The sequence below is a fragment of the Dermacentor albipictus genome, chromosome 4, assembly GCF_038994185.2.
Source record: "Dermacentor albipictus isolate Rhodes 1998 colony chromosome 4, USDA_Dalb.pri_finalv2, whole genome shotgun sequence".
In the NCBI taxonomy this organism is placed as follows: Eukaryota; Metazoa; Arthropoda; class Arachnida; order Ixodida; family Ixodidae; genus Dermacentor; species Dermacentor albipictus.
Window position 1 is genome coordinate 9,253,909 of NC_091824.1, and position 26,353 is coordinate 9,280,261.

General features: G+C 44.2%; 1 protein-coding gene across 4 annotated transcripts; it reads left to right on the forward strand.

Annotated features, from left to right (window-relative positions):
* Positions 1–1,995: 1,995 nt before the first annotated feature.
* On the forward strand, positions 1,996–21,931 carry LOC135910388 (uncharacterized). Of its 4 annotated transcripts, none has more exons than XM_070536828.1 (5): positions 1,996–2,116; positions 2,947–2,989; positions 3,824–3,929; positions 6,402–6,470; positions 20,959–21,931. In XM_070536828.1, exons 1-5 carry the CDS (start codon positions 2,035–2,037, stop codon positions 20,995–20,997), a joined length of 339 nt encoding a protein of 112 aa, XP_070392929.1. In that variant the 5' UTR covers positions 1,996–2,034; the 3' UTR covers positions 20,998–21,931. The 4 variants fall into 4 exon arrangements, 3 of the variants coding, with proteins under 3 accessions (XP_070392929.1, XP_065298515.1, XP_065298516.1); XM_065442443.2 differs by lacking the exon at positions 20,959–21,931 and adding an exon at positions 15,668–16,477; XM_065442444.2 differs by lacking the exon at positions 20,959–21,931 and adding an exon at positions 15,668–16,477 and having other exon boundaries at positions 3,824–3,923.
* The last annotated feature ends 4,422 nt before the right edge of the window (positions 21,932–26,353 follow it).

A 26,353-nucleotide genomic window follows, 5' to 3' on the forward strand; every position in this document is an offset into this window, starting at 1 on the left:
TTTTAGCAGGATTGAAGTGGCAGAACTGTCTCGTTTACTTGGATGACGTCGTTGTATTCGCCGGAAGTTTTGACGATCACCTTAGGCGGCGTGCCACAGTACTAGAGGCCATTAAGTCATCAGGGCTCACTCTGAAGCCAGAAAAGTGCCGCTTCGCTTACGATGAGCTTCTATTCCTAGGCCACGTCATCAGCAACTCCGGAGTACGCCCCGACCCGCAGAAAACATCTGCCATCGCAAAGTTCCCGCAGCCCACCGACAAGAAGGCAGTGCGTAGATTTCTTGGCATGTGTGCCTACTACAGGCGATTTGTCAAGGACTTTTCACGCATCGCTGAGCCCCTGACACAGCTAACTAAATGTGACGTCGAGTTCAAGTGGGAAACGCCACAGGTTGATGCATTTCAAGAGCTCAAACGACGCATGCAGTCGCCGCCCGTACTTGCGCACTTCGACGAGCACGCCGATACCGAAATACACACTGACGCCAGTAGCCTAGGCCTCGGTGCCGTCCTAGTCCAGAGAAAAGATGGACATGAACACGTGATAGCTTACATAGCCGATAATTGTCAAAAGCAGAAGGCAATTATTCTACAACCGAAAAGGAATGCCTCGCCATCGTTTGGGCCACAGCGAAATTTAGCCCTTACCTATATGGCAGGCCATTCAAGGTGATCAGCGATCATCACGCGTTGTGTTGGCTAGCTAACTTAAAAGACCCTTCAGGACGGCTGGCACGGTGGAGCCGCAGGCTACAAGAATACGACATCACTGTAGCCTACAAGTCCGGACGAAAACACTCAGATGCCGATTGCCTATCCCGTGCCCCCATTGACCCGCCGCCGCAAGATGACGAGGATGACGACGCCTTCCTTTGAATAATAAGCGCGGAAGACTTCGCCGAACAGCAACGAGGAGACTCGGAGCTAACAGCCCTAGTCGAATATTTGGAAGGGCACACCGACGTTGTCCCAAGGGCATTTAAGCGTGGATTATCTTCGTTCACCCTTCAAAACAACCTGCTCGTGAAGAAGAACTTCTCACCAGTCCGCGCCAACTACCTTCTTGTTGTTCCGTCCGCACTACGTGCAGAAGTACTGCACGCCCTGCATGACGATGCGACCGCTGGGCACCTCGGTTTCTCCCGGACGCTATCGAGGATAGAAGAAAGGTATTACTGGCCGCGCCTAACCGCCGATGTCGCCCGTTACGTCAAGACATGCCGCGACTGTCAGCGACGCAAGACACCACCGACAAGACCAGCGGGATTACTACAGCCGATCCAGCCTCCTTACCGACCTTTTCAGCAGATCGGGATGGACTTGTTGGGACCGTTTCCGACATCAGCTTCCGGAAATAAGTGGATTGTCGTGGCGACGGACTATCTCACCTGCTTTGCTGAAACTAAAGCTCTACCGAAAGGCAGCGCAGCCGAAGTGGCGAAATTTTTCGTCGAGAACATCCTGCTGCGACATGGTGCCCCAGAAGTCCTCATCACCGACAGAGGAACGGCTTTTACAGCAGAGGTCACCCAAGCCATTTTGCAGTACAGCCAGACAAGCCACAGGAGGACAACTGCCTACACTGTAAACACAAATGAGCCCATATGGGCGTTTTAACAGTTGATATACCATTTTCCCCCTCTAGCTTAAAATGAGTACTCCCACGAGAAGTAAAATAAGCTAGAACCATTATTATACCACCGGCCCCATTTGAAGGGCCATTGCGGTTGTAAAATGGGGGTTTTCAAGGAATAACGGTGGCGTACGGGAAAGTGGGAGTGTTGAAATACACTCATATCTGAGACGAGCCAAATAGAGAAAAGAATAACTCAGCCGTGACCAACAAGGCAGGCAGCCGCAGCGACAATTTCAGGATTATTTCTGCAGTTAGATTCGAAATATCCCGCGCATTGTGTGTCGGCGCTGTTTTTCTGTTCGGAGTGGCCGCGCCTTGGTGCTGCAGAGCGACGCCGCAAGTCGGAACTACGCGCGCAGGAACACAAGCCTTCGGAGCGCTCGCGCGCGCGCGTTGAATGTTCAGCTATTTGTCAGCGGCTGCACATTCTTCTACCGTGGTGGATGTTTCACACTGCTTTGAACCCTCAAGACTCCACGGTAAGTGACTTTGAACGATTATTACACGTTCTATGAGTGTGCATATGTTCTAAGTGAGGAGACGCGCTGATATGACTTATTGAAGGTCTCAGTACAACATGGCGCGACAGTTGGCCGTCTAGAGCCATTTTGTGCGATCACTGTGTTTCTTCGAGCTTTGTCGTAATCGAGGTGACTTGAGTGTTTAGGGTCAAGCGAGTGTACTTAAACTAGAATTTTACATGATGAGGGACTGTGCCGCGTCTTTAATAGGGTGGATGTGAGCATTCGACATGTTCCCCGAAGCGCAAGCCACTACCATAATAGTTATGTGCAGTGCGAGGTGAGCTAAGCTTCGCCGCCTAACCACGGCCTGAAAATGTGGCGGCTCGTTAAGGGTTTGCTGCGGTGCGCGTGTGTGAGTGTTTGTACAGCGATCATTTGAACGAGAACCGGCGGCGCTTCTTTGTGCGCGGTATCTGCTAGCTGGCGCGTACGCGGCGCCAGTCCGCTAGCTCGTGCGACTGTGTGCAGTAGGTCGCTCACTAAGCGCGCATTGTGCAGATTTGCCAGTACGCTCCGTGCTATCGTTTGTGTCTCTTCGCGCCCACGCCGCTGATTGTGCAGGGAGTGTGCGACTGCAGCGTGTAGCATGTAGAGCCTGCGCCCGTCGACTTTGATCTACGGGCGTGAAATGTCGGCGGCGCGTTTGTGGTATTAAAAGCGTGTGGTGAGCTTTCAACGGCACTACGGTTCAACGCCGCATGAACTGCCGGTCAGAGTATAAGAAACGCTTTATAGTTTATAGTTAGCGTACTGCTTGGCGGTAACAGTGTCCTTCTTTGATTCAGATTACTGGATACGCCGTCACTTGAACCTCGGCGGCCGGAGCAGGTGAGTACCAGTGGCGCCGGCACCTCGGCGGCCAGAAAACGATGCCTGTGCCGTGACGGGATATATCAATTTACGCGATAGAATTGCCGGCGAGGGCTCAAACGGGCGCGTCGTTCCATGGCTGTGTTCTTTGCTGGAGGCCGCCACTACGCCTGCCGTGCACATACTACGCTACATCTATACAGTCGTTGCTTGTGCAATGCAATGTTGTTATTCAACAGCTGGCGCTGTGCACTGGATACCTGGACTTGTTTAATGTTTAATTACTTTGCTGCTTTGCCGTTGCGTATTGGGTACAGATATTGAGTTTTGAATTCTAGGTGCCAAATTCACACAAAAAAGTGGCGCTTTTCAACTCAGGATCATATCTCACATCATAGCATCATCCTATATTGCACGAATATTAATAACAAAATTTCTACTGCTGGTGAAAAAAGAAAGGCAGACCGATCAACCTGTATCTGTGAGAAAAATGTGCTTGGTCTGCCATCGTCTGTTATAAAAAGGTAATACCTTGGTATTCAATGTCAGTAGCACTCATAAGTTATGCATCCTTTTGTGTGAAATAATTTGTCTTAGAAGCCATTCATTGTAAGGGATCAGTAAACATCTCATAGCTTAAGTAGTGCATAAGTGTATGAGTTAGGCAAAGGTTTTAGTTTGTAAAGAACAAAGCCATTAAGGTATAAAATTTTGGCAAGCTTAGTTTAACAATGAGCTGACATATATACAAAACCTAATGTAGCAGCAGATGCTCTCCAAGATAAACTGGCGACCAGCTTTTTCGTGTTCCATGTGATCACTGTAGTGTCAACTTTTTCTCTTTTATTTCAGGACTGTGGTTGCGGCCGTTTCGTTGCCAGCTGTGAGGATGAAGCAGCTTCATAACCGGAGATCAGTCGCCTCCCATCAGTTTCCCTTTTCAGCAATAGAGGTCTTGGTATGCTCTTACCTAGAGTTTACTTTTATTACCCTATATGTTTTAAGTGCAATGGCTAGCTTAGCGGCATCACTTAGAGTGATTGGTGTGACACCTGTTCCATGGGACGTATGCAGGTTATCCCACGTAACTGTAGCAGACTTAAAAAAATATGCATGTGCCACCTAGCTGCACAGAACCTAGGTAATGTTGTTTCCTGTCTCTTGGAAATACTTAGATTTTCTGCATTTTGCCTAATTACCTAATTATTCTTAATCAAATAATCAACTCAGATATTATAATTAGATAAAAAGTCTCAATTATAAAATTGTAGTGCAACATGAACATCTTCCAGTACAGCTTTTTGTGGCTCAATATGTGCTACATAACGTGTTTGTAGGAGCATGAAAGAAGCCTGAGAATCCCGCAGAGTGCCTTGAGTGTGTGTGTGACAGCACCTGTGTTGTGTTCTTCCTTCGGTCCTCGTCTTTTGCGCTGTACAAACATGTCGACCTCAAATGGCCAGTCCCGTGGCAGCTTTGCATGTATTTGAGTGTGTGCCCTGTATAGGCATGTGTGTTCAAGTAAGAAAAAAAATACTGAAGGAGCCTAACGTGATGTATTTCAGGACAAGTGTATGATGTAAATTACTATGTGAAAATAAAATAGGAAACCGAAACAAGACTTCACAGTAGAGATATGCAGGTGTGTGCATCAGCATAATGACGAAACCCTCGTGCAAGTTTAGAAAAATATTCATTAAGTTAGTTTCTGTCATTCTTCTCTGTCACATTAGTATTGCAAAAATGTGCTCTCTAGTATTGCACCATTAAAAACACAGTTCAAATACATCATTTGCTGGCACCTTCACATTCATAGCAACATAGAGAGGAATGGTTAAAAATTTGCTTTGCTTCTCTGACCTTCATTTTAGGTCCTTCTCATGTTTGCTGAGCTTCTTAATGTATCATAGACACCCTCCAGTGTTTACAGGCAGCTTGAGCACATTATGCCAGATTGTGAAGAAACTGCAGAGGTCGCAGTGTCTATAGCGGTGCCCGGTATATGCAAGTTTCTTGCATGATGCATTATGCTCAGTACCAATTAGTTTAAGTTATCATTTTAGCAAAAATCTTTGTTTTCCACATATATATCAATGTGTGTCCAAAGAACTGCACTTTTTAAAAGAGTTGCTCCTTCTCTAAGTCTACTGTTCGGTGTAGTAAAATGCATGTATGTTGGACAGCATAGTGTTTGGCCTTCACCTGAAGGTAGTAGTGGCCCATTTGCATGTGCATAAAGCTGCAGTAAGCCAAATGTGAAAAGATAAGGGCTAATACGATACAGTCATGTAGCAAAATTTACACATCAGCAAACTGTTTAATGCAATCCCTAGGAAAGTAAGCAAAAATATAAGAATGTGCTTATATGATAAACAGTACCTATGTTTCAGGTGCATGGCCTTCTACTGCCATATTCCATAACAGTTCATTATTTAACACCTTAAAACTGTTGGCCCTGTTTATGTCTAACTGCTTTAACTTCGAAAATTTTCATTGATTGCACTATGAAGGTTTTGGCCGTGACTTAAGTCACTACCAGAAATAAATTTATAGTTGTGGCCGTCCTATGTGTGATAAGAAAGAAACATTTTGGAACCAGGTGACTGCTATGCAGTATGCTAAGTATGCGTATTAGAACAGTCATTTATATTTTCATTGTAACCATGTAAAAAATATGTATGTGCACATCTCGAAGCCATAGACGGTGTAATTTTATTTGAAGGTGTTATTTTGTGGAGTAGGTTTTTTTGTAAGCATTCTCTATAATTTGCACTACATTAAGGTGTAGTGAAGCCAAGCGAAAAATATTGTCAAGACAAAATGGCTAAAGTACATCCTTAAGAGTCTTAAGCGCATTTGGATGACTTTACAGCATGTAGCAAAACAAGAATGGGAACTGAGGTGCTTAATTTTTGTTCATTAATACCATAAGGCACCAGCTTGCAATGAAGACAAAAGAGGAAGAGAAATGAAGTGCACCAAAGGGCAACTCTATCCTGATGGGAGCTGCATTCACATCAGCATGGTGCATGTAATCTTTGAGTTATAGCAGCAGCTGTCCACCTGTTCACTTTGTTGCACATTTGTATTGTTTATGTACTAAGTCTGGCCCTGGAAGTGTTAGGCAGTGCCACTTGTGGCGTTGGTGCGGCATGCAACACATCCTTCTAACCACAGGTGTCATGTATTATGTGAACCTAAGTTCAATTCATGTAATGCACAAAAGTTCCATTTGAAAAGGATGTGCCATATTTGTCACCATTGCCATGAGTAGCGCTGGCTGACAGTCACAGGGCGAAACGTTAACCTTGCTCAGCTATTATGCAAAACTATTTTACATACAAATGTAGTAATTAGTATACATGCCAAAAGCCTCACAGAATAAAATTTTTGATCCGCATCTTACGATTGTTATTTTGCTTTACCTCAGGGTGCCTTTCTACCGGTGTTGCATCCTGTGACTGACCACTCCAACGATCTTGGCAGAATCGTTACGCAGGTGTGTTCTTTTGTGATTCTCTGTACTGATATTTTGTAGTTTACGTTCGATGTAAATGCACAGATCGAATGAAAAACAGGTTAAAAGATGAACTCACATGCACTGTGTCCAAACGTTCGTGAGGAACGAAAATCTTTGTTACAAGTTGTAATTATAGCAACACAAGAGAGTGTGCACATCAAAGCACTAGTACCTAGCAAGCCTTATACACAGCATTATACCGTAGAAGCCAAAACATCAGGCGAAAACCTGTACTAAACTAGGGACTGTAATCAAACGTTTTGGAGGCTTGAAGTATTTCTTGGGTTACTCGGTCTAATTGCTTGAACTGAACTGACGTGTCTTGCAAAACAGTTTGCATTTGCATTTGATACAATCTGCAGCAAGATCTGAACAAAGGGCTGCAATACGGTAAGGGCTTCCTATTGAAGTAGCAACCAGTCTTCCCAGTGTACTGCAGCCTCAGGAAAATTAAATGTGGTACACTGCACCACATGCACACACAAATTTTTATCCATAAGCATCTTTACACTGTGCTTGTGCAGGACTGGGCAACTGGCTGTTTGTTCGTGACCGAAACAACTGCGTACATCAAGACTGTACTGGGAAGCCACTATCTTTTTCAGTTAGTGTAACAGTCCATAAACATATGGATTTACATGAACATTTTGTCTGCCACACTTTTCATTGTCGTTTTTTTGCGCTCTTGCTTTGATGGCTAGGAGACATTTCAGGCTCGCTGAAGGGACAGGTAGCCCAGTAGCTGGGCTCACAAAGTTGTTATTTTGATTTTTAAGAACCAACTTGCTTTGGACAATGCTGAATAACACATCAAAAGTCCCGGGATTATTGACGAGGTTAGAATGACTTTGAAAGAAGTTTATGAGTGTTCTTTTTTAACTCTGATCTGTCTGCTGAGATCAAATCATGTCAGCTTTTAATGAAGCAATGTTCAGGTTGGAGAACTGCAAGGCTGTGTGGGCACTCAAACAACATCAATGCTTCAGCTAGCTGAAGTTGCCCCATGACATCAAGGCAGAAGCAAATGACATGGCAAAGGAAAGGTTGATGGACAAAGGACTCTTGGTGGCTATTATGTAGGCTCGAGGGCTATTGCACTGAGTAAGAAAATGTGTTCCCGATACAGCGTGAACATAGTGTTAATGCTGAAGAACAAACTGGCACCACCTGCCTAGTCCTACACAAGCACGTGCACAGAAAGGGACGCCTGTTGGCCTTGAGGACCACCACTAGAGAGATCAGCTGCTATCGCTATTACATGGAATGTGACATTAGATGACTATAGTTCACACCTTTGCTGCAGCTCGCTGGCTGGGCAATTGAAGCCTTGATTGTAAGGTTGAAAAGTTTCAATCTCAAGGTGGCAATTTAGTTGCCAACTCTTACAGCATGGTTCACTACTCAGTGATGCAGTGCTGGACGTATTCGACCAAGCCTGGTGCGAGTTCTCATGAGTGCCTATGTTCAAGCTGCCGCTAGATACTTAGTTGATAAAGTCACTGAAAACGAAATATGGTCACCGAAAGAGTCATGAAAACGATGCACGCAAGGTTTGTAGTGTGCTCACTTGGTATGACATTAGTCAAAACACCCTGTGTAGATGTTCCAAAAGGACTTCTTCTTGGGCAAGTTGGTGCTTAGATTTCCTAGGTATACTTTGTGGTGCAAAATACATTTCTTGAAAGGGACAGAAGAAAGGAAGACAGTGAAGTGCCAAACTACCAACTGTTTAATGGCAGCCTGAACAAACGTATAGAAGAAAATACAACTTCCGCTCAAGCGCAGGGAGCCTAGGCAAGGTCGATCCAAATAGGTCGCGAAGCTTCGGGCGAAAAGCGGTTCAGTACAGATTGTCACCGACATCAGCATGGGGGGTTATGGGAGCAGCGATTGAAGCGCGACTATGTTTGGAGGGAACAAACATTGGGAAAGAAAAACGCGTTTTTTTAATTCAAACGAGACACAGTTAGATTCATTCAACGAAAATGAAATTCCTAGACAATTTTATACATTCTTGACGAGTTAAGAAAATACACGTTTAATTTTATTATTATTAATAAATGCATTTCTTTTAAGCGCCCATCGCTACAGGGGGCGTTGACGCCAGTATCACTCGCAATGCAACGCACGTCTTGAAATGGGCAGAAAGGCGCACTCGTATCACCTGTTGAAATACGCCCCCCTCACAGTTTGTGCTTTCTTGCTTGTCAAAGTTTGTCTCAATTTGGTGACGTGGGTAACTTCATTGCTTCTTAATCTGTTCAGTCAAATGTAGTTAGTTACGACCGCCAGATAATTGTGTAGTTGTTTTCGTGCGACCGCGCTGGCCGACGGGCTTGGCATCCAGCAATAGGATCAGCACTCTACACCTAAAGCTTTCGTCCGCCTCCAAAGAAAGTATGTTCTGTGCAGGGATGCGATTTTGACAACCGTACGGCTGGCCTTTTCCTGCATCGCTTTCCACGCTGAAAGCTCGAAACGCCCATCCAGTCGAATGGCAGGGCATTTGAATATATAGCTCCTAAGGAAGAAAAACAAAACAAATTTCGCGCCTTCGGAAACAAAATGACGTCACTTCTGCTTTTAACGGACATGGCGTCACATTATTTTTTCTTCCGCCGGAAGTGTTCCCACCACATACAGATGGCGCTAAGCCCCATGGACCGCCGATGGACCACCATGTTTTGAACGTATGGGCTCCTATGGAAGCTTCGCTACCAGGTGCATTTACCTTGGCCTAGGTGCGGCAGAGGAGCATGGTCGCGATAACGTACTTTGGATGAAGCACATTTCAGCGGAAAAAAGTACATTTCTGCACATTTCTGCGGAACTGCAAGGGAGTTGTTGGAAGCATTTTATATTAAAAAGAAAGGGTCTGATTGTGTCAGCGATACATCTATCGTACTATATTCCGCAGAAATGGGCTTCATCCAAAGTATGTTATCATGATCATGTTGTTCTGTCACACCTTGGCTCCCTGCGCATGAGCGGAAGTTGTATTTTCTTCTATACGTTTGTTCAGGCTGTCATTAAACAGTTGGTAGTTCGGCACTTCACTGTCTTCCTTTTTTCTGTCCCTTTTCAAGAAATGTATTTTGCGCCACAAAGTATACCTAGAAAACCCTGCGTAGAGATGCTGGCAGAAGTGCAGCAGATGTGTGGATTGAGGAGAAAAATATAAGCTGTTCAAGTTCCACATATAATACTGACTGATAATAAATCGTCGTTCAGCAAGAACTCTGACCAAAGGGGCAAGCCGCACTCCCCACGACAAATGCTATAATAACAGTAGGGTTATTGCAGCAAGATTGCCTATAGCTCTTTTGTGAAAGATCATGCCAACTGAATAACTAATATAAAAGCATCAAGTTGCTCCAATAAAAGCCTTTGTTACACTACACACCAGACTGGGATGTAAGGTCTAGGTTGTTTTGGAGCCAAGATGCCCACAAGCAATGCTTAAAACATGTAAACACTTGGAAGTAACTGTGAATAAACCGCTGCCATGATTAAACTGATTAACACTTCACAGCTGGTATCACACAATGTTGTTTTCTATTCCACGGAAAGATTACAGCACGTGGGGGCCACAATTATTCTAGAGGCCAATACAGACAGGGTGCCAGCAAGCATAGACTAAAGATTTTCCATGTGCATTGATGTAGTCTACCACATTTGGTTTTCTTGGGGGCACAGTCATATTGGAGTAGCAATTTTCTGCCTGAATATTCATTGCAGGGAGCACTGCTGCCAGCTAAAGCGAGTTTCTTGTTCACACCTTGCCACAGATGTAGACTTGACCCATTTTTCTAGGCAGATTTGTTGGGTTGAAGAAAGAACACAGAGTAACTTAAGAACTTTATTTCTTCTAGATTTAAGGTGTGGGGCCAGGTGTTAACCATTGTTTTAAAAATTTGACCAAACCGGGAAAGATTCTTTTTTGAAAGTCTTCTCATATCAGTTTGATATACTAGTCCCTGGCTTAGTATGCGTGCGTGTGCTGTGGCTTTTTCTTAGTTTGTTTAAAAGGTCGTTTTCCTTTTGAGTGTTCCAGTCGCAAGGAAATCACAAATATATTTTGATTTCAGCAACCTTTGTCACATTACACAATTCCTTTACATGTAGCAACCAAGCTTATTCTTTAAACACATGCCTTTCTTTCAGCATGAAAAAAACATCTTAGATAGACGAAACAAGGCAAAAATGGCTGCTTATGCATTTTTATGATATTCGAACTGAGAGGGGTGAGAAGTAATAAAATGTTCTACTTTCATAATTTTTCTACCATGTGCATAACATTTCTCAATAGGAATGAAGCAATAAATAAAGGGAAAGTCAGACATTCACCCGTTCGTAGCAATCGCTGCAAAGGAAACCCATACGGATTCCTCGAAAGAAAGGCCTCATAGTTGAAGAAAAATTCGTCCTGGTCCGGGACTCGAACCCGGGACCACCGCCTTTCCGGGGCAGCCGCTCTACCATCTGAGCTAACCAGGCGGCTAGCAGATGGCAGGGCGAAGTCGAATTTGTCGACAACACAAAGCAAAGGAAAGAGTTGGACATAGTAGTTCTGCGGAAACCCGCAAGGTGGAGAGAAGTAATGAATAAAGGGAAAATTAGACATCCACCCGTTCGTAGCAACTGCTACAAAGGAAACCCATACGGATTCCTCGCAAGAAAGGCCTCATAGTTGAAGAAAAATTCGTCCTGGTCCGGGACTCGAACCCGGAACCACCGCCTTTCCGGGGCAGCCGCTCTACAATCTGAGCCAACCAGGCGGCTAGCAGATGGCAGGGCGAAGTTGATTTTGTCGACAACACAAAGCAAAGGCAAGAGTTTGACATAGTAGTTCTGCGGAAACCCGCAAGGTGGAGAGAAGCAATGAATGAAGGGAAAATCAGAGATCCACCCGTTCGTAGCAATTGCTACAAAGGAAACCCGTACAGATTCCTCGAAAGAAAGGCCTCATAGTTGAAGAAAAATTCGTCCTGGTCCGGGACTCGAGCCCGGGACCACCGCCTTTCCGGGGCAGCCGGTCTACGATCTGAGCTAACCAGGATTTTCCCTTTATTCATTACTTCTCTCCACCTTGCGGGTTTCCGCAGCACTACTACGTCAAACTCTTGCCTTTGCTTTGTGTTGTCTACAAATTCGACTTCGCCCTGCCATCTGCTAGCTGCCTGGTTAGCTCAGATGGTAGAGCGGCTGCCCCGGAAAGGCGGTGGCCCCGGGTTCGAGTCCCGGACCAGGACGAATTTTTCTTCAACTATGACGCCTTTCTTTCCAGGAATCCGTATGGGTTTCCTTTGTAGCGATTGGTACGAACGGGTGGATGTCTGACTTTCCCTTTATTCATTGCTTCATTCCTATTGAGAAATGTTATGCACATGGTAGAAAAATTATGAAAGTAGAACATTTTATTACTTCTCACCCCTCTCAGTTCGAATATCGTACAAATGCATAAGCAGCCATTTTTGCCTTGTTTCGTCTATCTAAGATGTTTTTTTCATGCTGAAAGAAAGGCATCTTGGGGCGAGCAAAAATGGCATGTGCAATAAAGATAAGCACAGATGTCCCGTCAGTGTTGCTGTCAAACAAGAAATTGTGATATTAAGCGACTGAGCAAAATAACTAAATGTGTGCTTGCCGAACTATAGCTGGCATTTGCACCTTGATTGTGACTTAGCTACCAGAAGAAATTTGTTTTGTCTTGTTCTTCTTCTGTTAAAATTTACTTTTTTGTTTACTTTCGTTTGGGTTTTTGTAGCTATATCATGTGCACATGTGACCAATAATGCCGTCTGGAAGTTAATGCTTGTTGGTATTTCTCACTGCCTGTCGTTTGTTCAGTGTGTACTAAAGTCAAAAGAGCACCAACCAGTATAAACCAGTGTGTTGAATTTGTTTTCTTGTGTTAGTGCAAATGATCTGACTGGTTATGCGTCCAAATAAACAATTAGATTATGAAAACAAAGTTCATCAGAACATTTCATTTGTTTTACTTATAATTACCTTATTTCAACTGCAGAACCCACATGTTCAGGCATGTAGATTTAAGTAGAACAAGTCTTTTTGCGATTGTTAGTTCTGAACAGGTGAGAGCAGTGCTAAGGACACAAAGTGAGTCCACATAGATAAATGGCATGGTGCACTGTGCACGGACCTGATAATTGATGTGTTTTTGCAACAGAGAAGCAAATAAATATCTAGTAACACCTTGTCAAAGGCACGAAAGCACATAAAGAGGCAGGGGTTGGCCACTTTCCTGTAACTTCAGAATACAGGTGCTGCACTGACACATACATCTCTTTTTTGTTATTATGCGAAGCATACTAGCCGCACAACCACGCTCTTCCTTGCTGCGCCGCCCGCGGCCGCGTAGCTACCATATGACGTCATAACAGCTGCAAAAGCGGAGGCTCAACTCGTGCGCTTGCTTGCGGCCACGTAGCTACATAGCCGGGTCTCAGCTCGTGCGCTCGCCTCCATGAGTTGTTTCTTCGTCTAGCCGAACCAAATATAGCCAAGCAACAGCAGTTCACCAGGATAAACAGTGGTTCAACAACTAAAATAAAGGCTAGTATGCTTCGCATCCTGGGCTTAACCTTATTTAAGCCGCAGCCATTTTTTTGTGGGATTCGATTAGTTTCGGGGTTAATGGTTGCTGCTTTCGCTAACATGTTGCAGTTGTGATATTCGGGACATCATCTGAACTATTTACAGTGTATGTACCCTAATGGTCACATAGTGGTTCTTAATCGTGAAGGCTCTCATTTAAATATTGCCTGGTCTACATATGCTTTTCTTCATGCCAAAAAAGTAAGATATACTACGTTTGTGTCAGAAGGAAAGAAACTGAGTGGTGTCTATTATTGCACATAAATCTATGCTTAGTTGCGTTAACATTTTTGCATAATTTCAACAACTTATTTGGTGCATTTCTGTAACATTCACACTCTGGCTTATCCACTTAGGTGTAACGAATAATAAAGGCAGAAAAGTAAAGCATTGCAGTGGATTTAACCTACTGCTGTTGATTCTGTTACCTTTTCGCAGCTTTTCTTTTTGGAAAACCATATGTACAAAAGCACGTTTTGACCAAATAGGCTGCTGTTTGCGAGGCTTTGCAAGCACCACTATAACGTGACAAAAGCAATGTGGCCATTTGGTTATACAAATTCTGGTGTATTGGCACCACAAAATGTAAACGAAGAAAGATATGTACGCATGACACAAGCACCGGCTCTCACTTCAAGCTTTAAAATAAGGAAACACAATATTTAATAACAGGTGGAAACATTATGTGATGATATCTGTTAAAAGAAATTCTTTATGCCTTGCAACTAATGGATCGCTGATACATTTATCATTCTTTTTAAATGTTGCAAACCAGAATTACCTTGCGTGTTGTCAGGTCATAATACCTCGCTACAACGCAAGTTTTGTAGAACACAGGACCGCGGTCACATTCTTTGCAGCATTTACCATTGTGTGAGGGAGGGTTGTTTCACACAGATGACTCATACTGCCTCAATCTCCCTGATTTCGCATTAATAGAGCATCCCATCTGTCCGATGTAGGCACGGCCTTGTGATGGCAACAGACTACGCAACGCTTGCGGCCTAGCTCACTAGATGCATATTGTGCTTCAAGCCACAACCAACCTCTTTCTTTTTTTGGCTTCTGCCTTTTGTTGCAGCACAAAACTCTCCTAACAAGGGCCTGAGAAAAAGGATTTGCGCAACTAAATCAGGCATGACTAGGGAATATAATCAATGAGATGATGAAGTAAAGAAGTGCTGGCAGTTGTTTCGTATGCATTTCGGATTTTCGTGAGTAATTGTGTAGCTGGTCCCTACGGGCAAACATTTTTTTTTTGTATGAAACATGTGAAGAGAGATTTGCTCTGATGAGAAAAAAACACTGAAGCCAGGAAAATAAACTAATTTGTTTGTTGCATGCAGCACAATTTGCAGGCGTTGCTCTGTGCAATGGAGGTTATGTACAGTCTGCCATTCCTATCCAGTCATGCTTGCATTGCATAGACACGCATTGTAATAATTTGAGATTGAGGCTAATGAAGTTTGTGTGCAACAACTCTCATCCGCACATTGTGATGCACTGCAAAATAGAGTGGTTCGTTCCAGTGTTCTTCGAAACTCGTTGCCAGAAATTATGAGCAAATGTACATAAGATAATTAAGCTTTGGCAGATTAGCGTGAAAAGGACAAATGCATCGGTCATTCTCAGTTAAATTGCACGAAGGATTTGTTTTTGAATTAATAACGTCACTTCGTGTCACTACGTGTTGTATATGTCTGTTTTCATATTAAAGTCAGAGTTGAGGTTAAGCACTTGTGTCCTGCATGTCTTTGTCTTCGTTTGCTTCTGTGGTGCCATTACACCAGAGTAAATCCATGACAGGAGCGGCCAGTCCATGCAGTTATACTACATTGGGCTCAGTACGGCTGGCAGCCTGAATGCGACGAGTGCGAAGTAGCAGTAGGAACTTCAGAAGGGTAGAATTTTGTGTCAGTTGGTGGCGCATGTTATAGTATGGTGAAGCGCTATAGATTAAACAGTGTGAGGCGAGACAGATGGGAAAGTACTACAGAGAACTGTGAAAGTTTACTGGAAAGTTTCGCTGCAGCAGGACAATGCGTGCATTATCCTGGTGCAGCAAAATTTGCCAATGTTCGTAGTTGTCAGTAGCACTTCTCCATCTACATTACACTTCACTATACACTAATAGCAGTAACAACAGCAACCAAATGACCCAAGCAATAATCAATGCCCACAGAATTGCCAAATTGTGGGAGAAATGTTTCAGTGTAACACATGTTTTGTTAACTGACAAGTAAATGGCACACATATCTGCAAACCTATGATCAGTAGCATTTTTCATGCACATACATTATTTCGTACAACTGCTTCCTGCTTTGGTTTTTTATGGCTTTTAGGAAGCATTCCAAAGTACGGAACTGTTTGACTGTTCTAATAATAAATCTGTAGTCAGCCAGCACTATGTGTCATTACTGTATACGCCCTTACTTCCTCAGTGTTCTTCGCGCTGTTCCCAACTAAATATGAATAACCAAATAACCATTTTTTTTAATTTTTAGGTTATGAAGAGGATACTCTTAATATGTAGTTAATTAGAAAATTCTCAATTTTAGGAAGAAGTCCGGCTGGCCCCAAGCCTGGTGGGAAATGAAGAAATGGCACTCCACATCAATTCATGTTTACTTGTCGTCATAACCAGTCTGTTAGCTTAAGTTTTGGTTCTTCCTATTGAATTCTCAAGAAAGGTATCAACTCTGTCATTCATTGAAAACGAATTTTTGCACTTGGGGACGCAGCCATGCACAAAGCCTTTTAGCTCATTAATATTTTTATTCTTAATGAAAGTGCAGCTCCTGCGTGGAGCAATGGGTTGACTAAGATGAGGGTAAATGAAAAGATGGCGACATTAATTGTCAACAGTTGTCCAACAAAAAAAGTCTCAAGCGAGCCAACATCATTGCAAGGAAACCAAAGGCTCCAGCCTGAGACATTCGTTGCTCAACCTGGCAAGTCTCCTTGTCGAAATATTTCCTCTAGCCTGAGACCTATATCCACCCTCGACCAACAATACACCCATACATTTGGCAACCCATGGCAAGGTAACAAATTCACATTCAAAGAAAGAGAATGTAGTGTGCACCCTGGAAGGTAGCATGAACAGTATTTTATTTACTTAATGAAATGCAGGTTTGCTCTCCAACTACTTTATTTCGATCCCCATTTTATAACTGGACAGCATGGTTCCTCAGAGAGAATATTTATTCGAAGCTCACACAATTTTGCTCCTGAAGCTAAACATTTCGACAGAATTGCCTGTCTGGTTGGGAAATTGATTAGAACTTGAGACTGACTCCAACCAAATAACTGAATTTTATTAGCCCGACGTTTCGGAGCCCATTCGGCTCCTTCTTCAGGGGTTGTTCTTCGGGGGGTGGCGGTGTGCCGCTTTTAAAGCATCTTTTTTGAAGAAAGGAGGGGGGGGGGAACACGGGAGGTGGGGAGACACTCCACAGACGGAAAGGTGGGGGGGAACAAAAGGAAAGGGGGGTTTGTGTTGTTGACCGCTTCCAAGGAGCTGCGATGACCGGTGCTGGGTGGAGTGCTCACGAGGGTGCCCTTGATGGGCCGCGGGGGGGGGGGGGGGGGGGAGGTTACAGGGTCGCGCGGACGTTCTGTGTTGTTGAAACGAGCGGGAGTCTATCTGGCTGTGCGTCCTTTTCTTCTTTTCGTCGTTTCGCCAAGGCCATGGACATAGACCGAGGGTAGGTTGCCCTTCACACGGTTTATGTTATTCTCCGTATTCTGAATGTGCCATGACTCCAGTAGTAGTCTCTTTCGCCAGTTCGTTTCTGTTTGAAGGATTTCAGTTTCCTTGAAAGCAATTTTGTGGTCGGCGACTTCAGAGTGTTCAGCGACGGCGCTGCGAATACGGTTGAATGTCCTGACGTCGTTCTCGTGTTGTCTGATCCTTTCTTTTAGATTTTTGGTCTAAAAGAAAGGATCAGACAACACGAGAACGACGTCAGGACATTCAACCGTATTCGCAGCGCCGTCGCTGAACACTCTGAAGTCGCCGACCACAAAATTGCTTTCAAGGAAACTGAAATCCTTCAAACAGAAACGAACTGGCGAAAGAGACTACTACTGGAGTCATGGCACATTCAGAATACGGAGAATAACATAAACCGTGTGAAGGGCAACCTACCCTCGGTCTATGTCCATGGCCTTGGCGAAACGACGAAAAGAAGAAAAGGACGCACAGCCAGATAGACTCCCGCTCGTTTCAACAACACAGAACGTCCGCGCGACCCTGTAACCTCCCCCCCCCCCCCGCGGCCCATCAAGGGCACCCTCGTGAGCACTCCACCCAGCACCGGTCATCGCAGCTCCTTGGAAGCGGTCAACACACAAACCCCCCTTTCCTTTTGTTCCCCCCCACCTTTCCGTCTGTGGAGTGTCTCCCCACCTCCCGTGTTCCCCCCCCCCTCCTTTCTTCAAAAAAGACGCTTTAAAAGCGGCACACCGCCACCCCCCGAAGAACAACCCCTGAAGAAGGAGCCGAATGGGCTCCGAAACGTCGGGCTAATAAAATTCAGTTATTTGGTTGGAGTCAGTCTCAAGTTCTAATTTTGCTCCTGTATGTCCGTTAAATCTGTCCTGGTTGCTACACTACCAGCCCTGTCTGCAATTGCATAGCAGTGTTTTGAGTATGCATCCCAATTGAAAAGAATAGTTAGGCATCTACCTCAGAATGTCTGCTACTGCGTTGCAGCTTGAATTCTATATCTAGGTGGTGACTGTGATGCCATGTGCTTTTTAAATAAGACCAATATGCTATCTGAAGTGCAATTAAATGCAATCTCAAATGACCTCAGCTCGGGGAATGACATGATTGGAAACCAATGTGATCAGGAGGATTTGATTTCTGAAAACAAGGCACTTAAACATGAGAAACCAGTACTAATCTCGTCTAAAGATGCTGTTATTGGGTATGATAGAGGAGTTACTTGTTCGTGGCTGCATTTGCAGCATGTTACATTGCTGGCTTTATATATTGCACTGGGTACAGTGAAATGTTGCTGCTTGCACAATATTCAACTAAACATGGTAGCCATGCTAAAGTGTCCATGCAGAACACAACTCATCCGCTATTAAGGACTGCAGTGGAACCTTCATAAACAAAAATCGCTTAAGCGAAACTGCCGCTTAAACTGTACACCATCCTGATGGTTGGTTGGCTCTCTGCAATGTCTCGCACTAAATAGAATGCCTGGTGAATGGAACCAACTTCCCTGGCCCCTTGAGGCTCCATTTAAAGAGTGCCCACTGTAAAAAATATAGGGGGGATCCTATTCGGAACTTTTGCAAATCTAGTCGTAAGCAAAACTGCATTTCAGTGGGAGTGAAATGCAAAAGCACCCGTGTACTTCGATTTAGGTGCATGTTAAAGAACCCCAGGTTGTCCAAATTAATCCAGTGTTACTCGCTATGGCACGTCTCATAATCAGCAGGTGGGTTCTGGTTTGCAAAATACGGTTTATTTTTAATAGCCTGCTCAGAAATACAGCCCAACAACTACATTAAATTATGTAGCTTGTTTGTGTGTTGAGTCCCAATTTCTTAACTTAGTACTTTGACATTTATCATATTTGTGTGCTAGTCCATGGAAAATACCACTGATCAGCCTCATTATATAAGCCACTGTTAATTTAGAATGGCTTAGTCAAGCAACTTAAACTTACAGCACAAACACCTAAGACGGACCACAAAAGGAACATACGACACATCGAGGCTAATAACTTCTTTATTTCTTCGTCGTCGATGCAATATAAACCCTAGACCACACAACCGTGCAGGCAATCAGATTACATTTCAGAGATCTGCCAAATTATCACATAAGCAAACGTAGGAAGTCAAATTCAGATGGGTGCAGGGACAAAGATATCTCACTGATGCAATTATCGCCTTGCCTTTTTATGTGGTAGGCCTCTATGGTAAGCCGCGTGTGCTCATTCTTGCTTTTGCCTAGAATCAACGTCCCGTCAAGTTGTGCCTCACAATTGTTGCAAGAGTTTATATGCGCACCAAGGTGCGCTGCTCTATCTACATTGTTGTTTACTTTTTGCGCATGTTCCCTGAGTAGCTCATTGACGCAATGCCCTATCTAGCCAAGCTGTATCTTACCACATGAGAGTGGAATGGTGTAAACCACGCCGACAGCGCGTGACACGTATGATGCACTATGCCGAATTTGGCCTCCTCCTCTGCTCTCTCCGCAGGTGCGTGAGCATAGCTTTAAAAGCTTGTTCGGCGATGAAAAGGCCAAAGGAACACTATGCCTGCAAGCAACTCCCTTGAGTTGATAGATGACCTTATGTATTTAAGGGACCACGCAGGGAACATGCGCAAAAAAGTAACAAGAATGTAGGTAGAGGAGTGCACCTTGTTGCGCATGCAAACCCTTAAAACAGTTGTGAGACACGACTTGATAGGACGTCGATTCTTGGCAAAAGCAAGAATGAGCATGCGCAGCTTGCCTTAGAGGCCTACCACATAAAAAGGCAGGCGATAATTGCATCAGTGACATATCTTTCTCCCTGCACCCATCTGAATTTGACTTCCTACGTTTGCTTATGCGGTAATTTGGTAGATCTCTGTAATGTAGTCTGTGCGGTTGTGTGGCCTAGGGTTTATATATGCATCGATGACAAAGAAATAAAGAAGTTGTCAGTTAGCGCCAGTGTGTGCCGTATCTGCCTTTTGTGGTCCGTCTTAGGTGTTTCCGCTGTAAGTTTAAGTTCAGAATTATGTACCAACTAGGCCCAAATGGAGTTTTACTGTTAGTCAAGTAAGCTCAATACATAGTCTGTGCAAAAGCGTGGAGCGTCAGTGCAAAGTAACAGTTCAAACACATGGCTGTGTAGTTACACTTCAGTATGAAACGAGATAAGATTTCTTAGCATTTCTTTCATTTGCTAATTTTATTGTGTTAGGACATGTAGAATACTAGTAACTGGCATGCATGCCTACAATGTACAGTATTCTTTTTTAAAATCCAGACAATTATTTTACTGGGGCAGAAATTTGCTTTCTTTTGGGCCCGAAAGTGAACATATATTTCTTACATTTGGTGTTTAATAAATTTTCTTTGCTGTCAGTGTGTGTCTCGTGCATTTTTCCTTTCAGCAAGTAGCAACTGATCTCGAAGGCGTTTGCTGGCCTCGGAGGAACTTCCGGTGACTAGCATTTTCGATAGGACGATTGTATAAAAGCTTTGCAACGAGGGGCTCTGTGGTCAGCGAAAGGAAAAAATGAAGACGGGCAGTGACGGGTTCATTCACCACTGGACCACGTGTGCGCGTGACTTGGTCGATTCAGCGGTGGCCGTGTGCCGTCGATTCGACCACGTGTGGCGAGCCCGCGGCGAAATGCTTCGTGGCGGTACGCCACGCCTATGCAGCAGGAGACGGAATACCGGAGGCCACCGTGTCGGACGCCGGCGTTCGCTCCGAGCAGGTGCGACGCCTGCTCGGGTGGCAGCTCACGGACGGACGAGTTCCCTTGAGCCTTGATCGCCGGCGCTCGACATTTTGGCCTGCAGCGTTCCGTCTGGTGCTGCGTAAGCGCGGGACCCGCGCCACCAAGCATTTCGCTACGTGCTTCCCGCACCTAAACTAACATGCCTTTAATTCCTTCACAAAACTCCCATTGTACCTCCCCGTCAAATGGGGGTGAAGGGGGTGAAGTGGGCGTATTACGGTACCCCCGTTGTGTGCCCAATAAATGCCCATGTCAATGGGAGTTTTATCGTACGCCCATTCAATGGGAGGAAAAAGATGTACAAAAGGGAATGCGCTAGAGGACAAGCAAAAAACGCCCATCTGGGTGTCTTTTTTGTTTACAGTGTACCATCGGCAGACGAATGGTCTCACGGAGCGCCTGAACAAGACCCTCGCCGACATGCTAGCAATGTACGTCGACGTCGAACACAAGACGTGGGACGCGGTCCTGCCGTACGTAACCTTTGCGTACAACACGGCGGTGCAAGAAACAACACAGATCACGCCGTTCAAGCTGGTCTACGGCAGGAACCCGACGACGACGCTTGACGCCATGCTGCCGCACGTAACTGACGAAGAGAATGTTGACGTCGCTAGCTATCTCCAGCGCGCCGAAGAAGCCCGACAGCTCGCACGCCTGCGATTCAAAAGCCAGCAGAGGACCGACAGCCGACACTACAACCTCCGACGACGCTTCGTCGAGTACCAGCCCGGCGACCGTGTTTGGGTATGGACCCCGATACGCCGACGAGGACTGAGTGAGAAACCACTGCGACGCTATTTCGGACCCTACAAGGTCATCCGACGTATTGGCGCACTGGACTATCAGGTCGAGCCAGACGGCATTTCGCATTCACAGCGGCGCCATGCACGACCTGAAGTGGTCCACGTGGTGCGTCTTAAACCGTTTTACGGACGCTAACGAACTTCCCTTATTTTGTTGTTTTCTTTGCTACGAGTGCTTATTTATTACTTTCGTTTGTTTGCAGCATCGGGTCGATGCTTTTTAAGAGGGGGGTAATGACACGTATACTTATCTTTATCGGGCGACCACGTTTGGCCGCCTAACAAATGTTATCGCACAGCGCAGGACGCGCCTGCATGTATCCGAACCTTCTGGAAAGTTATCGATGCTTCTATTCGCTGTCTGTTGGCGCCGAACCTTGTGTTATCTGATTTCATCGCTTGACGCGAATGGTGTAGAACATTGTAGAAGGCATGCGGGTCCCAACGATTAGTCTGGAACATTCAACGACTGCTCTATAAAAGCCGACGCGCGTGACCCGCGGATCAGATTTTCGACGATCGCCGAGCGTGTTCGCCGCTGTCGTTGTGCTATAAGTGTAGCCTGTTTTGTGGGCACAGGTTCGCCCAATAAAAGTTAGTTTTGTCGTTCACAGTACTGCTACTGTGTTATTCAACGTCACGACCACGTGACAATATGTTATCCGAAGCAAGGATCACTGATGAAAGAAATGTCTGTAGACTTCCGACACATGAAACAATTGATCTAATTCGTTCCATTGGTCGCGGTCGCGGGATATGTATTTGGGATCGAAAGGACTATGACTGCAATATTATTTCAGAATGCTCGGTAATAACAAGTGACTATGAAATTCTCACAGTTAAGATAAAAAACACTGCAATTGTTGTGTGCAGCCGCCCGCCAAATGGTTCACCATTGCGTTTTTTTTAACTACTTAGACAAACTATTTACCTGTATTACTAATGATAACTTGATCCTCATCTCCGGTGGGGACATGAATATTGATATGATGGAAAATGGTAGCACAAAAACCAATTTTGAGATCCTGTTAAATATCAATGGGATTAAAAATGTAATTATTCTCTCAACAAGAGTAACAGTGAATTCACAATCGCTAATTGACATGTTTCTTACAAATATAAGCCAGTATAAACTTAGGTCGGGGGTATTTTTTTTCGACATGAGTGACCATTTACCAATAATTATTTGCGCTAAAGGATACCTACGCAGTAAATCGTCAAGACAGACGTTGAGATGTCCAAAAGATTTCTGAACAGAACCATCCGATTTTCGGGAAAGAAATAGAGGAAGTATCCTGGAAGAACGTCTTAGAAACTGACGATGCCAATTTAGGTTATGATATGTTTCTTGAAATACTGCAGCCTATATATGCAACCAGCTTTCCTGAAAAATATGTTAAACAAAAGAGAAAGACAAGGAAACCTTGGATTACAGCTACTCTAAGTGTTAGAATAAATCATAAAAATAACCTTTACAATCTCTTTACCAAAACTAGAGATCAGAATAAATTTAAAGATTTTCAACTTTATCGAAATCGTTTGGACACGGACTAAGCAAAAGCGCGACGTGAATATTTTGCAAATCTTCTAGATTTCGATACTGGATCCACAGATGTCACATGGAAGAGATTAGCTTCATTACTGAATTATGAGACCTCACCAAATGCGATCAAGCAACTAATTATTAATGGCACCGAACTAACGGGAAAACCACTTGCAGATGCGTTTAATTAATATTTTGTTAATCTTAAGGTAGAAGATGCCGCTCACAACAGTCTGGGAAACCTTCGATGTAATGGAGAAACAATTTTTCTCAGCTCGACAAGCGAGGCTGAAGTATTTACAACAGCTGGGCTAAATAACAGTAATAGCAAAGATGTCGATGGTTTTGAAACTCAACCTCTTAAGTATATCACTGATCTCCTTGCACTAGTTATAAAACATATCTTTAATCTTAGTCTTAGTCAAGGTGTCTTTCCACATAATATGCAGCTTCCACGGGTAACAGCTGTTTATAAAAAGGGAAACAAAAATGACATGGACAATTACAGACCCATCTCTATTCTACCTATTCTATCTAAAGCATTCGAGAAAGTTATACTAAGCCGATTTAACAAATTTGTAGCAAAACACAAGGTAATAAGTACGGTAATAAGCTCTCAGTATGGATTTCGGCGGGGGCTAAGTACAGAATTTGCGCTTCTAACACCAAAGAAACATATTTTAACGCATTTCGAGCAAGCTAATGTCCTACTTGCTATATTTCGGAACTTTTCCAAAGCGTTTGACCTCATTAGTCATGACAAATTGTTTCGAAAAGTTGAGCGGTATGGTTATCATGGTAAAGCCTTAAATTTAATCGTCTTACTTTGAACATGGGAAACTAATTGTTAAAATAGCTGACTCAATCTCCGGACAACTACGGGTCTCTAGCGGCGTACCTCAGGGCAGTTTTTTAGGCCCATTTCTGTTCAATATGTATATAATTGATATTACAAACATTTCTCCTATTGCACAATTTATTATATACGCCAACGACACGAGCATTATCCTAACAGGAAAGAATATTGAAGAAATATTTAACTCCGCAGAATCTACACGGCCTGCTCTAGCAGAGTGGACTGAAAAAAATCGACAGAGGATCAGTGTGTCCAAGACGAAATGCATATTATTCAGGTCAAAAGGAAGAAATATAACTGCAAATAGAAATATAACCTTACACTCTACTCCGATCAAAATTGTTTCTACAATGAAAACGTTAGGAGTAATTTTTCATCAAACTTTATCATGCGATCATCATATTAACCATCTAGCAACAAAACTATCTCAAGTTATCGGCCACACATACCGCAACCGTAGTACTTTGACACGGAAGATTATGCTGGTTATCTGACACGGCAATGACAGTAGCTGACACGGCAATCTGCCAGTAGCTGGAGCGAAGGTCAATAGAGGAGAAATAGCGAGCACCGTAGAGGCATCAAGGGCATCATCAATCCGAGGTAGGGGATACACGTCCTTTTTGGTAACCCTGTTAAGGTGCCGATAGGCCACGCAAAAGCGCCATGAACCATCCTTCTTTTTTACCAGTACAACAGGTGACGCCCATGGACTATATGAAGGTTCAATAATGTTCTTGGCAAGCATTTTGCGAACTTCTGCGTGATTAACTTGAGGCTCAGCTGGTGACACTCGATACGGGCGGCGATGAATAGGAGGGGCTTCGCCGGCAATAATGCGATGTTTTACAGCTGTAGTTTGGGCCAAAGGTCGATCGTTAAAGTCAAACATATCGTAGTAGGAAAACAGAACGCGGTAGAGTTCACGAGCGTGCTCGGACGGCAAGTCGGGCGCAATCATTTTGTGTAAGTCAGCGATGGTAGAATTTGCCGACTGCGATGGTAGAGGAGCATCGAATGAAGTGTCGTCTACTGCAATGGATGCTACTGAGTGATCCGCGAATGAGCAAAGTTGGGCCAGAGACATCCCGCGTGGCAGCACTTGTGTCGTCAAGCCAAAGTTGACCACTGGCAGGCAGACGCAATTCGCCGTAATAGATAAAACTGTATGAGGTACTGTGATTCCGTGTGTAAGGAGGACGTCTTGCATAGGAGCCGCGATGTAGTGACCATCGGGGACGGGTGGGAAAGGCACTAGGTCAACGTAGGTCAGAGCCGAAGGTGGCAATCGAACGAAGTCGACGGAACTGAGGCGACTGCGGTTTGGTTCAGCAGGATCCAGAACACAAATCGCATTTCTCCTATTGCACAATTTATTATATACGCCAACGACACGAGCATTATCCTAACAGGAAAGAATATTGAAGAAATATTTAACTCAGGCCTATCGGCACCTTAACAGGGTTACCAAAAAGGACGTGTATCCCCTACCTCGGATTGATGATGCCTTTGATGCCTCTACGGTGCTCGCTATTTCTCCTCTATTGACCTTCGCTCCAGCTACTGGTAGATTGCCGTGTCAGCTACTGTCATTGCCGTGTCAGATAACCAGCATAATCTTCCGTGTCAAAGTACTACGGTTGCGGTATGTGTGGCCGATAACTTGAGATAGTTTTGTTGCTAGATGGTTAATATGATGATCGCATGATAAAGTTTGATGAAAAATTACTCCTAACGTTTTCATTGTAGAAACAATTTTGATCGGAGTAGAGTGTAAGGTTATATTTCTATTTGCAGTTATATTTCTTCCTTTTGACCTGAATAATATGCATTTCGTCTTGGACACACTGATCCTCTGTCGATTTATTTATTTATTTCCGTAGCAATATGGTCTATGGTTGAGTAGCCTTTACGGAATCCTGCCTGGTCCTTTGGTTAACAGAAGTTTAAGGATTGGATTGGAAAACACACACATATTGCTCCGTAGCAATATGGTCTATGGTTGAGTAGCCTTTACGGAATCCTGCCTGGTCCTTTGGTTAACAGAAGTTTAAGGAGTTCCTGAATTTATTTGCGATTACCTTATTGATACTTTTTGTGCGAAAACAAACAGGGACGAAGAATAGGGGCAACACAAGGACGAGCGCTTTCCTTTCCACAAGGAAGCGCTCGTCCTTGTGTTGCCCCTATTCTTCGTCCCTGTTTGTTTGCACACAAAAAGTATCAATATGAATATGTTCCAACTAGGCCGACTCGCAGTTATGCGATTACCTTAGTAAATACTTTGTAGGAAACGGACAGTAAGATTATCTGTCTATAATTTTTCAAATTTTTGGCGTCCCGTTTCTTACGGATTAGGATTATGTTAGCGTTCTGCCAAGATTCCGGTACGCTCAAACTCATGGCGCAATGCGTATAGAGGGTGGACAGTTTTTTCTAGAACAAGCTGCCCAACATCTTTTAACAAATCTGCTGTTACCTGACCCTCCCCAGCTTCATTCCTCCTTTGCATAGCTCCCAAAGCATTGTTTAGTTCTTCTGCCATTACTTACGG

Coding starts and splice junctions, on each gene's coding strand:
- LOC135910388 (XM_065442443.2), top strand. CDS start 2,035: ATGTTCAGCTATTTGTCAGCGGCTGCACATTCTTCTACCGTGGTGGAT. Junction 2,117..2,946: donor TGAACCCTCAAGACTCCACG/GTAAGTGACTTT, acceptor TCTTTGATTCAG/ATTACTGGATACGCCGTCAC. Junction 2,990..3,823: donor AACCTCGGCGGCCGGAGCAG/GTGAGTACCAGT, acceptor CTTTTATTTCAG/GACTGTGGTTGCGGCCGTTT.